The sequence below is a fragment of the Cupressus sempervirens genome, chromosome 8 (assembly GCF_028749045.1).
Source record: "Cupressus sempervirens isolate cs-2001-9-10 chromosome 8, ASM2874904v1, whole genome shotgun sequence".
NCBI classification, from domain to species: domain Eukaryota; kingdom Viridiplantae; phylum Streptophyta; class Pinopsida; order Cupressales; family Cupressaceae; genus Cupressus; species Cupressus sempervirens.
Genome location: NC_143125.1, coordinates 781640668 through 781653724, shown reverse-complemented (window position 1 = coordinate 781653724; position 13057 = coordinate 781640668). Strand labels below are relative to the sequence as shown.

At 34.8% G+C, this 13057-nt stretch overlaps 1 protein-coding gene across 2 annotated transcripts; it reads right to left on the bottom strand.

Annotated features, from left to right (window-relative positions):
* Positions 1 to 251: 251 nt before the first annotated feature.
* On the bottom strand, positions 252 to 4845 carry LOC149544739 (uncharacterized). Of its 2 annotated transcripts, none has more exons than XM_089795322.1 (3): positions 4703 to 4845; positions 1587 to 3559; positions 252 to 1164 (listed from the first exon to the last, which is right to left on the bottom strand). In XM_089795322.1, the coding sequence occupies exons 2-3, from the start codon at positions 3251 to 3253 to the stop codon at positions 942 to 944; spliced, it is 1890 nt and encodes a 629-aa protein (XP_089651448.1). In that variant the 5' UTR covers positions 3254 to 3559; positions 4703 to 4845; the 3' UTR covers positions 252 to 941. The 2 variants fall into 2 exon arrangements, with proteins under 2 accessions (XP_089651448.1, XP_089651449.1); XM_089795323.1 differs by lacking the exon at positions 4703 to 4845 and adding an exon at positions 4383 to 4596.
* Positions 4846 to 13057: the final 8212 nt, after the last annotated feature.

Sequence of the window (13057 nt, the reverse complement as noted above, 5' to 3'; positions counted from 1 at the left end):
GAGTATAGCTTATTATCAAGAATTGGCATTAACGTTGATGGGTCCAGCATTGACATTGCAACTTACACAATCTACTACAACGCAAAGTGTGTTCTCTGTTTTAAAATGGTAAAATAAAATTCTTAGAATCTCCATTTTCAGTACCCCCGGCTGAAGAAGTTCTGAACAATCAGGCCTTGAACATCAGCATTGACATATGCGGGGGTTGGCATTAAAACCCAAACCTCCTCGGCTCAAAATTGACTCGAGTATTCACCAAAAATGACAAAAACATATATTTATTATTTCACCACTCTCCAAGCATATTCCTGGAATGTTTCCCTATTCAGTAACCCCTCAATGCTTTATATACCAGCATCGAGACTTACAGTCACAAAGGCCCATTTATTTAAGAAACTAGATCATAAAACTTAGTATATTTACAGTAGAGCAGAGCTACGTGTGCTACGCTTGAAATGTTCCAAGAACGATAGAAATGTGTGTTGATCTTAATACTTCTTTAGTATCCAGCACATTCCAATTTTAGATATGTAGGTAAGAATGAATCCATTTATATCAACATGTAATTACACTCATTACAAATAGCAGAGAGTCATGTATCATGTTACTTGGTTCAAACTGATCCCCCTGACAACCAATTATCTTTAGTCTGTAGATCAAACTCTTTGACCATTCTTGCAAATCATGCAATCAGACTTCCGCATTACTTTGTTACAGCCTCTTAGACATCCCATTTTGTTTTGAGGGACATATGAATCTGTCTGCTCTGCCTCAGTTGCAAAAAAATATTTCAGCATGTACCAATACTGAATTCATGAGAGATTTCACAGTAATTTCCAATACCCAGTATAGACTAATCCAAAGGATATCTAAAATTTGATGCAACACCCACTTCTACAACATGATATAGCAGACTGAAGTATGGTTAGAATGTCCTCAAGCTAGATAGGGTAACATGTGTCTTCACCCCCAGTATTCCAGAGGAAATGTGCATAGCTACCAGCATGAATAGGATTCCCAGGATCTGCTGCAATAGCATCTAAAAAGGCTTCTTCTGCAGCAGAAAGGTCACCCCGAGCCAGCCACAGAAAGTTTGCATACCGGCTGATGACTTCGGCATCAGAAGCATCAACTTTCACAGCTTTCTGAAAATACTCTTCGGCTCTGTTATGAAAACCAGCAATTAGATACTTGTGAATGCACTACACAACCAAAAAGAGAAAAAATAGTGATACTATAATTGCAAATTAAACAAAATAAGATGTTTTATCTTTTTTCTGAGTTCAATTGTGTATGTTTTTCTTATCATCCACATTTTGGATCACACTACATGATCCATCATCAGGATTAAAGAGAGTCAAAAAGAAAAATAAGATGTTCTATAAACAATGTCTCAGATTATTGTCCCATAGACATCAAGCAGAGCTTTTCATTCTCATTTCATTTTTATCTCCTAAGTGTTGAAGAATAAACACTAACTGATTTCCCCAGTATGAATGATCAAAATTTTGCACATCCAATTTCCTCTCTTTATAATTTTGTATGTACTACTAATGTAGGAGAGATTTGTAAGAAAAGATAACTACCTGTCATAATCCTGAGTCACAAGATGCAGAAATTGAGCATAGTTTGAAAGCAGAAGAGGATTTTCAGGATCAGCCCTGATTGAATTCTGGTAGTGCAGATTTGTACGATCATAACATGCATAATTATCAGGCTCAAGCTGCACAGTAATTGGGGCGACAAATCTCTGCATGGTTTCATGATCAATAGCTTCTTCCTCGGTCCCAGATTCTAGCTCCTCAGAAGCTTCTTTCAAGAATGCCTCCCATTGTTTTACCTCCTTGGCAACATGGTCTGCCACAGGAACAGAGTCCTCAACTCCGCTACCATGTGATGATGGATTGCCAATTGAAGATACACCGCGGTTCACTGAATTGTCTTCTGGAAACATTGCTCTATTTTGAGATGAACCATCAAAATGTGCATCCCCACCATCCATCCCCCCTGCAATTGCTGAATTTTTTCCACCACTACCACCAGCCCCGTCTCCCATATCGATTAGCCTCTGTGATTCAGCTGATAGATCTCCAAGGCGAGAGGATGATGAGAGCATCTGATTAATAGATGGATGCTCACCACCAAGGTTATTTGGAAGAGCTTCCTTTGTGCCACCGACTATGTCCTCCATAATCGATACCATCGCAACTGGGGATCCAACAGAGGGTGGAACAGCAGCTAAAGCTACATTGTTTCCCATTGAATAAACTGTAAAATTTGCAAGCAGAATCATCACTGAAACCATAAGACTAGGGGTACACGCAAAAACCTGTTGAAAGAGCCACACGAAGGAAGCGTGCATTTCTCTCTGCACACTACTCAAAAGCTCCTGCAAATCACCGTAACAGAGGAATTGTCTCATCTGGAGAGTATAACTCTGAAGCTCCCGGATCATGAAAACCATTGAAGAAAAGGCCTTCCTAACCGAACAGCAAGCACTTTCCCCTACTTCTTTCAAACTGTCTCTAAAACCCACTCCAACTTGATTTGAATCCATACCCCTCTCTTTGTTCTGCTTCCGCTTCAAAATCCGCAAGGACAGAGGCAATCCGACTCCGTCAGCCTTCTTCTCCAGACTTACAGGAGAAATTCTATTCACTTTCAGGCTCTCTGCATTCCAATCTGGCTCGGGCCAGCTAAAATTGGTGTCAAGCTTAACAGAAGGAAAAGGCCTGGAATGCGCAAATCTAGAATTAGAATTGCCCCCAAATCTATGATTGGTTTCATTTCCAAAACTACTGCTTTCTCCTCCAAAGCTTCTGCTGCGGAATTCTACAAGCCCTTCCTCACTATGATCTGTGGCAGGGTGCAATATGGCAGCCCCACCTTCTTCCTCAATTTCATCATCCAAATGGCATTCTAAGGGCAATTCTTGTAGCCTTTGCAAGTACTCATCACCAGAATTAATGTCGTCATTGTTGGTATCTCCTAACCTTGCACTGGAAGCCCTCCTCAGCCCGTTTTCCGGCCTCTTAGAGTCCTCCAAGGAGCGCGTTCTATTGAATCTTGGTCCTCGCCTTCCAGCGGACAGGAAGGAGCACCGATTTCTCGCAAACGGATTCGCACCAAAAGGGCCACCTCCCTTCAAAGAAGCCGAAACCCTTTTCTTATGATCCAATTGCGAACTACTAGCAGATGGAATAGATAGCTGCAGAGGACGTCGATCCAAACAGTTTGCCACCTCCAGGCCCATTTTTTAGAGCTTTACTTCAAACCCTCCCCTCAATCAAAACAGATATTCCCTATAGATGCAATTAGTGTGTTCTCTACTTTTCAGCAAAATCTAACTACAACTTCCTGCCAATCTCTTTCTTCTATCTAGATTTGATGATGCCTACTCCCTAGATACAAATTCAGCAGTATCCTGCAAGATTATTTTTCCTTAAAAGAGCCTAAACTTATATTTTCAAACGTCTGGCAAAAGAAACAAGACAGTGGGGTATCTCTTCAGCGTTCTGATGAAATTATTTCAAATCAAAATTTTGGCACCTGCCTCTCACTGCAAAAAAAAACGACGATAGAAAACTATCAGCGCAAATCCAAATATCAATCTATTAAGAGAAAGCAAATAACTAGCCGCCCAAATCCAAGGATGCATATCAATCTATAACGCAAAACAAATACAATAGCAGCCCAATTTCAACAGCATTTATCACTCTGTATGAAGATTTTTTAAACCTAATTGCAATTATCAATTTGTATTAATTTTACTCGCACATTAAAGAGCAACTCCAACTGTATTTTATAAACCTTTTCAAATGCGATCAAGGAAATTTAATCCAAATGCTGAAGAACATGAAAAACAATGTCAATCCTTAAACAAAAAAGAAAATTTATGCAATTCCTGAAGAAAATGAACGCAAGCCCTGCGTAAAAGAAAAACACATAAGAAAAAGAAAATTGAAGCCGGAATTCCAACAATCGTAGAGCTCACCGCTACTTAGCCAGACAAAGCCCAATTCCAGCAAATGCTTCGAAAAGAACACTTCTAAACTGATAAATTTATAATAGTTGCATAGTCAATGGACCGAATTTCTAGCCTAAAACGCTCAGTTCCATTAATTTCGCCTAATTTTCCCAACTATAGAAAATAAACCGCTGCAATTCAACAAAGTTCCTCTACACATCCTTCGCAAATCCATAGCTTATAAATCCAAGAAGTAGAAAAATCAAATGCACCTCAAACGGATGAAAAAAGACTAAACAACAATAAAGTAGAACAAAACGTCTAGAAACCTTAAATTTAGTCAAAAATTATCTCAAAGATTAACGTCGCCCGCGATCCGAGGCAGTTTTTCACCACGAAAATCAAAGAAATTCACCTCGTCAAGCGGCAACACCAACTGAAGCCCCGTCTGCTACCTTGCTTCGATGCAAAGCACAAATACAAATACACAAAACAAATATATATATATATATAGAGAGAGAGAGAGAGAGGGAGAGAGAGAGAATGCAAAATCAGTAAAACACAGACAAAAAAATTTACACATTTACACAAATTACCAAAACAAAGACACAAAATTTCTACATCTCTACAGGCCTCACCGAACACGTACACACAATCTACACGTTCATAGAAAGCCTCAAATCTTCAGAGCAAGAAAGCATCCTAGATTTATACCAAAGAAACTCCACAACTTACGGAGAAGTGGAGCGGTCCCTGAGATCTGAGCCTCGACAGAAAGCTATTACAATGCAAAATTGTCTCCCAGGTCCCAAATCCATGTGAACGCTCTGCAAGTTCTCAATCGCCGACCTCGGCCCATGCCGATGCATATTCTGTGTATATATCCCCCCTCTATTGTGTGTATATATACCTCGAATACTTTTCAGTGTGTATATACCTTAACCCTAGCCTAAACCCTCCCTATGCGGACCGACTGGGAAAAAACATTTCACCCGTTATCACAACCGCGTGTATAAAAATTTCCGAAGATTTTTCCTCTTTCCGTTCTGACCAGCAAACCGCAGCGCCACACGTCGCTTTCGCCGCGGTATAGAAAATTTCACCGCCGCTTTATATAATCCACGCTCCCACGCGTTTGGAGACGTCCAATAACCAGCCTCAATTTACATCTCGATCCGACGGTCAAAATCATCTCTACCCCACGCGGAGAACTGCAACCGTCCGATTCCTGGACCACGCGACGCTACTTCTTCCGTACATATGGTCCCCCGATGGGATATTTAGAACTGACAAGCTGTACGTATGTCGTGCGTATCAAAATACGAATATACGGCGTATTTTTTGCATAGACATACGGGGATAGATTTTTCTCCCTCATATCTGAGCTTGAGGCGGTGTATGAAGTATCGTGAAGTATTCCTAGCCGCCCCAGTTGGGTGACCTGCGGGGCCAGTCGCCCGGTAAACTCGGAGCAGACACCGGGTAAAGTCCTTCGGTGGTGACGCCTTGAAAAATGTGTATACAGGTGGCAGTACGGGAGTGCACGCAGATGTCCTAACGCGACCCACGTGGCTAAATGTTGTTGTCACTAGAGGGGGTGACGTGGAAACGGAGTGCGTTACAAGGAGCCTAATTGTGACATGGGCTGACTCGTATTGCTGATGTGGCAATAACAATGGAGCTGGTGAAGTTAAAGTTAATCCGAGTTGGGAGTAGAGTGAACTCAACTAGTGTCAAAATAGTTTATCAATTAAATTATTTTTTAAATTTTGCAAATATAAAAATAATCAATGGGCTTTATTGAACTTAAGTAATGCTAAATTAATTACCAATTAAATTATTTCTCAAATCTATATATTTGAAAACAAATCATTTTTTTTTGTTTTTAATAGCAATTATTAATTAGATATGTGAATGCCTACATCCTATGACTATAAGCATTAGTAGTTTTTAAGTTAAATTTGTAAGTAATTCTTACATTAACATTTTTGGCTCATGCAACATGATTCATGATCTGGAGCATGATTTGAAACATTAGGACATGTCCCCATGCTACTACTTAGTTTATTTTTGGAGAACAATTTATGGAGCAGTGGCAAAAGATATAGAAAAACATATAATGATGTAGCTTCTTACAGTAAAGAGTTGCTCCTTATTTCTAGCCTCTCATTTTTATTAAAAGTTTGCAATAAAGAGTTAAGCTGCTTAAACTTAAACTTAATTGAAACCGCATGGAGACATGTGTTAATAATAAAAATTGTAGACATGGTTTAATCTAAAAGATATCAATGTTTATATTATTAATTTGCTAAACTTACTTTGTTCAATTTTTATATTTTGATTTATTTAAATTATTAATCCATGCTATTTTATATTAACTAACAATTATTTTAAATCAAAATAATAAATTATTAATCCATTAGATCTAATATGCTATTGTATATTAACTAACAATTATTTTTAATCAAAATAATAAATTGGCTTGAAAGAAAGTTTTTTTCTTCGAATGTTTAGTAGATATTTATTGTTGATTTTGCTACAGTTTCATCTTTATGTCACTATTGTATATTCAAGCCCAAAATCAATTTGAATTTTTCTACTTATTGTAAAAATTATTGAAGCAATTGAATAATGTTAATTGCAAAAGAATAAATAGTCTCCAAGGAGAACATTGCAATACTTTTATTATTAAGTACAAATATTTTAGAATATTTTAATAGTAACTAGAAATAGCATAATATTTTTATTTTATTTTTTAATTTAAAAAAATAATAATGATTTTTTCAATGTTCTAGATAATTTTATCAATGTTCTTAGTCATTGCCCAAACTTGGCTTTGGCATATTTATGTCACTCTCTTTTAATACAAATCTAATATTTCTTACATTTTTAATTTTTTTAAAATCAAATAATTATTTAATAAAAAAATTTACAATAAAAAATATTAGTGAACGAAGGAAAATAATATTTAAATATTCATGTTACCCATAACCTAATAGGTGCTACTTTTTTAATCAAAATAATAAATAATTGGTTGAATTTAATATACTATGTTTTAATTAATAAGTAAAGTTGTTTGGTAATGGTATAAAGACAATAGCTTTGTTCTTACTACCAAGATTATTAGTGTTGTTGGAATGTTATTTTTAGGAGTTCATGTTTAGAACATGTAACTATAATTATTATCTTACATCATTGTTGTAAAAGAATTCAATAGAGAAATACATTTGGACTTCTATATTCAAGTATTTATTGAAGCAATTGACGTTTTCTATTTTTAATATATTGAAAAATGTTGATGTTAGAATATAAAAAGTTTTATAAACAATGTAAATTTTATTATTATAAAAAAAGTAATACGAGTACCTTAACTAGAACTTGGAGAAATCTAGGTACAATTTTATTTTGAAACATGTAAGCTTTAAAGAATAGAATTGTTTACTCTAATCAAAAGTCAAAGACTTTCTTATGAAATATAATATTTTTCATATTTTGTTCAATATTAATATTAGAGGAGCACATTTATTTTCTATTTGTAATATATATAACAATGTTGATTAGAGTATTAAATCTTTCAAAAAAAAAGTTGCAAAAGTTCTCATTATCAAATAGTAATACTTCTATTGTTGTAAGTAGAAATTGGAGAGAGTGGAGTGAACTCAATTAGTTCTTCTTAATTTTAGGATTAAATTTTGTTTGTAATTTGTACATTAAGGTTTTGATCATGTTTCATTATTCATCATCTTAATGAGAGAGCCCCTAATGATGAATCATGAAGCGTGATCTCAAATGTTAATGATAAAACCAATACTTATTGTTAATAATCTGTTGAAGTTAATATGTTGTACTTCTTATATTTTAATATGTTTAAAGTATTAAGCTATTATATTTAATAAACTAGTTTTTATTAATTAATACTTAATTTGAATCAAAATAATAAACATTGTTTCAAAGAAAGTTTATTTTTTTCAAAAAAATTGTTAAATGTTTATTTTTCTACAATTTCATCTTACCTCACTATTGTATAGAATTCAAGCCAAAAATCAATTTGAACTTTTCTTTTTATTCATGCACTTATTGAAGCAATTGACTCTCACTATTGTCTAGAATCCAAGTTAAAAATCAATTTGAACTTTTCTTTCCATTCATGTAGTTATTGAAACCATTGACATTTGATTTCTATGTTTTCTAACATTGACAATATTGACTACAAAAGAATAAATAGCCTTCAAAAGATAAGATTGCAAAACTTTTAGATATAGAGAAAGAGAGATATTTCAACTTCTCTTAGATCTCTACGATCTTTTATAATGTCAATTATAATTTAAGAACATTCTTATTGAATTATATCCCAATAAAATTTTTATTTTCATTTTCATATACACTTTTATTAAAATTTTATAGTATGTACCATTAACTATCAATTTTAATTTGTCACAAACACAAACATACCATCATACTCCATTCTTTACGACCCTTACAAGCTATACCTCTTGACACACTTTCCCACAAGATAAAAGGGGAAAAGTCGTCTACTTTGCTCTCATAAAATGCTAAATGATGAATTTATCTAAATAAATAATGTGCTCAAAAGGATTTACACTTTATACATTTACATTTACATTTACATTTTACGTGGTTCCGGGCCTTTAAAGTTGAATGCTGCAAATGATCATAAATGCATCGGAGTCAATTGTTGAAAATGTTACAAGGCTTCCCCAAAAGTTGCGCTGCTTAATTATTACGTTTCAATCACATGCATCTTGTGAGAAGTTGGAACAACTTTTTCTTTCATTTGAATTTGGATGTTCTTTTTAGATAGTTTACCACTTTTAATAATGTTTAATTTTAAAATTGCTTATAAATATTCTTTGCCAAATTATTTAGTAATAGTAATATAAGTGTGGTGTAATGATAAAAGAAGTTTTTATATTTGAAATTGTGGTCTCTTTTCTATGTACCCATGTGAGCTGTTTTGCCTCTTGTTTCTCTATTGTAATGTTGTCTTCATTCTTTCGAGCAATTTTCTGTGATCTGCTCTTCTTACCATTGTAATTTGCATTATTTCAATATTAAAAAAAAATGATAAAAGAAGTTTTTATATCGTGATCAATAATATTATGGTATATTTTAACAATTTTATGGTATTTTGGTGATGTTTTATAGTAAATACTTTTATATTGATATATAAATATTTTTAATTTTTAATTTTTTAATTTTTTTTTGGTTATTGTAAGTCTTTTTACATAGTTCTAATTTTGTTGTATTTATGATTTAGACATAAATACATACATATAATTTATATTATGAAGTTAGATTCTTATTCATTGAATTAGAAATAAACTATTACATCCAACAAGATATGGTAATAATCTCTTTGCTTAAAACATTAATCTCTTTATTTGAAAAGCGAATATTTTATTTCCATATGTAAGGGAATAATAGTATTTTTCTTAGGCCCCTCCTAAAACAATCCAAAGACTTCAACCACCATTTTCCCCTTACCAACTTTTGCATCAAAGATATCATTTTTGGCATATATCTACTATCAAGGTTTACATCCTAGTTTTTTTAGCTTGAAAAACTTAAAAGTTTATAAAATTTTGAATAATGAAGTAAGAAAATAAAGACATTAACAATTATTCTGAATCTACACGTCAAACTTGAAAAAGTTTGAATTGAAAGCCATGTCTTCATTTTTTCAACCATAATAATGAGGTATTTGACAACCTTTTAAGACTATTTAGTTATGTAGTTTTCCTAATGTGGAGGCGTCTTGAATGTTGTTGAAAGCTTTTTCATGTTTGATCCCATCGACCTCCTTCATTCTTCACCAAATCAATCTACATTTTCTCAACTTCACTAACCAAAGATGGAAATGAGCCTTGAATTTCCAAAAAGAAGATAACATCCATGTGTAAAAGAATGGTAACTAGACAATGCCAAAGATGAATCTCACATAATCTAAGAGATACTCATAGGCCAAGATGTCCTAATATCCAGTAAATGCAAAAATAGAGTGAACAATTAAGGTAAAATAACACCATGTGGTTTACTCCATATGGAAGAATCCACTTAATGACATTGTTAGAATGTTTAGAATAACTAAGAGGGGGGTAAATCAATTATCCAAGGTCCATATGTACCAATTGAACAAACAAACACTTAAATGACCTCAGATCTTAACATTCCATAGCTCAGTCTCTATAATCAATCAACTAGCAAATAATTGTCCTAAATAAAACAAACTTGAAGAATGTAAACATTAACAATAAATTACCACCAATCACATCCACACAAGTTTGACACTAGGATTCAATGTGAAAACCCAATTTGGGAAAAATGACTAGTAAGATGTCACCAATTTTTCACTCTCATGAAGAGTACTCTTTTAGGAACCAACCCTATTAAAGGTTACAAAACATATTGTTAAATGTGGCCTTGTTAAAGGATTTAATTGATGTAGGAGCATCGAGCTTGGATTTTTGTGGAGTTATGCTTTTCATGATTAGTGATGTGTTGGAGACACATTGGGGAATCTTTCCTCATGATTGCATAGAGATTGGATGGATTGAGTTGAAGTTTGAGTTGTTTGTACCTTGTTGCTGGAACTATGCTTTTTGGTTTCTGGGTTCCTGTTGTAGGGCATGTAACTAATTTTTCACAATGAATGAGAGGATGCTCTTTTCAGGGATTGAAGAGGGCCTATAGTAATTCCTTGTGTCAAAGGTGCAAGTTCTAATTCCTGATAAGTTGGGAGATATGGCAATTCTCCTAGAGTATTGATTTTTGGTAGTTTTGCGCAACAATTTTTTGTGGTTGACTTTCAGGACGGATTTAAGGGGTTGTAGAGGACCTAAATTTATATCCACAATTTGAAGAGTGAGTTCTAATTCAATCAGAGTTGGGAGATATCATAATTTTTCTCAGATATTGATTTTGGGCATTTAATTTTTGTTGGAATCTGACTTGTGGTATTTAATTTATGTATGGGTATATAATTTATGTTCTAGGCTGACTTGTGACTTAGTTGGATATAAGTAGGGGGTATTGTGGAGTCTTTTAGTCATTCATGAGGGAGTGATTCATTCAGAGGAGGAGGAGTGAGTGTGGGAGCAGCTAAAGGGTGAGTTTTCTTGAGTTTGTGGATAGAGCGCCAAATGCGAGGTAGTTTATAGCAGGATTATAATGGAGTTGTGAGTGTGTGGACATAGCACCAAATGTGAGGCAATCTACACTTGGATCTTGGATAAATTGGAGCAGAGCTAGGGCTGTGACTAAAAAACAAGGAGATTTCTTGGTAGGCTTGTGAGCACAAGTTTAGATTTCCTTGGTGGTTTCTTCTAAATTGCTATTATGTTATAGATCTGGGCTATTTGGGATTGGTTTTGTAAGTTGGATCTTGAGGGATCTTGTAGAATTGTTATCGTAATTGTTATTGTATTTGGCCATAACCAGAAGGCCTTACAGCCCGACACATTGCATGTAATAGTTATACTATATGAATAAAGAGTTGTAATTTGGTATCAAATCTTGCATTATTACTTCTTGTTGTTGTGTCTCCGTTGTGTGGTTATATTGTTGGGGGCTAGGACATCTTCTCCAGGGATTCTCTTTCCCTGTGTTGCATCAAATGGTATTAGAGTGAAGGTTGTTCCTCAATGTGTAGATAGATCATCGAAGCTAAGGCAGTTTGCACCAAGACTTGGGTTGGAGAATAGATTTGAGAAGATCTTGATCTGGTGGTGTATTGTTCTTTCTGGAGTCCTAGATCTCTTGGTTGCGAGGTGGAAGATCATGGTTCTGACTAGCAATTGTAGAGGGCTTATAGATGGATCGTTGGATGTGAAGATGGAAGACTAATCTTATTGAGACATGATCGTAGAGAGTTTGTGGATTGCAAATCTGTGGTCCTGGACTTTTGATGTGGTTCCTGATTATTCATGTGAGGTGGCAGGTTATGATCTGACTTTCAAATAATTTGGTTTTGTCACAAGGAGCATAGGAAGGATTTTTTGTAGAGGGTTTGCGAAGATCTTAGAAGATGGCTCCAAGAGGATTGGACCCTGAGATGATTATGAATTTCCATGACATGGTGGAGAGGAATTTTTCTGAGATGTCTGCTCAGGTTGACACTAGTTTGGCTAATCAAGCTAAGAGGGTGGTTGCTCAATTTGAAACTAGTTTAGATGATTGAGATAAGGATAGGATGAGGAAGGCATTATATAGATGTTTGTGGAGTTGGATTCTACCAATCCAAAAGAGAGTTGTCTAGCTGGTTAGGAGACTTGTTTGTGAGAGAAGATGGCATAACAAGGTCGAGATAGGAGAGGTTGGTTTTTTGGATCATTTTGTGAAGTTTGATATAGAACTTGTAGAGTAGCTAGAGGTTGTTGTTGAAGATATTCCTAACCTTGTCGATGTTGGGACAGAGGTTGGTTTTCATGATCATTTGGTTGAATCTAACATGAAAATTGCAGAACACTTGGTCATGGATGATCTGGTTGTTGTTGGTGATGAGTTGTGTATTGCAAAGCATCTTGTTGTGAGCAATGAGGTTGTTGGTGTTGAGAGTTTGGCATATGTTGTTGAGGAGTTACATATTGCTGCTAATATGGAGTTTGTTGTTGCTAGTGTGGATTCACTAGTTGTTGATGTGAATGAGGTTTTGCTGATGAAGCATTGTGTTTAGTTTGTTCTTGGGTGTGAGCATGTTGGTTGGGTTGCTAATATGTATTTGATTTTGATGTTTCAGTGGATGAAGCATAGATGGTTGATTTTCAGATTTGTTCTATTGACTTTGATGAAGTTGAAGCCTTTGGTAAAGATGAAGTTGGTTGTAGATTTTTTTTGGGCATCAAAGTATGGGACATACTTTTCTATTTACCTCGAGAGTCTAATGCAGGAGCATCGAGCCTAAATTCTTGTGAATTTATTCTTTCATGATTAGGGATGTGTTGTAGATACATTGAAGAACCTTTCCTCATGATTTCCTAGAGATTGGATGGATTGAGTTGAAGTTTGAGTTGTTTGTACCTTGCTGCTGGAACTATGTTTTTTGGTTTTTAGGTGCCTGTTGTAGGGCATGTA

Bases quoted from the DNA above. Each gene is read 5' to 3' on its own strand.
- LOC149544739 (XM_089795322.1), bottom strand. From the start codon at position 3,253: ATGGGCCTGGAGGTGGCAAACTGTTTGGATCGACGTCCTCTGCAGCTA. The intron at 1,165-1,586 runs GTAGTTATCTTT...TTTTCATAACAG, and splicing joins GTGACTCAGGATTATGACAG to AGCCGAAGAGTATTTTCAGA.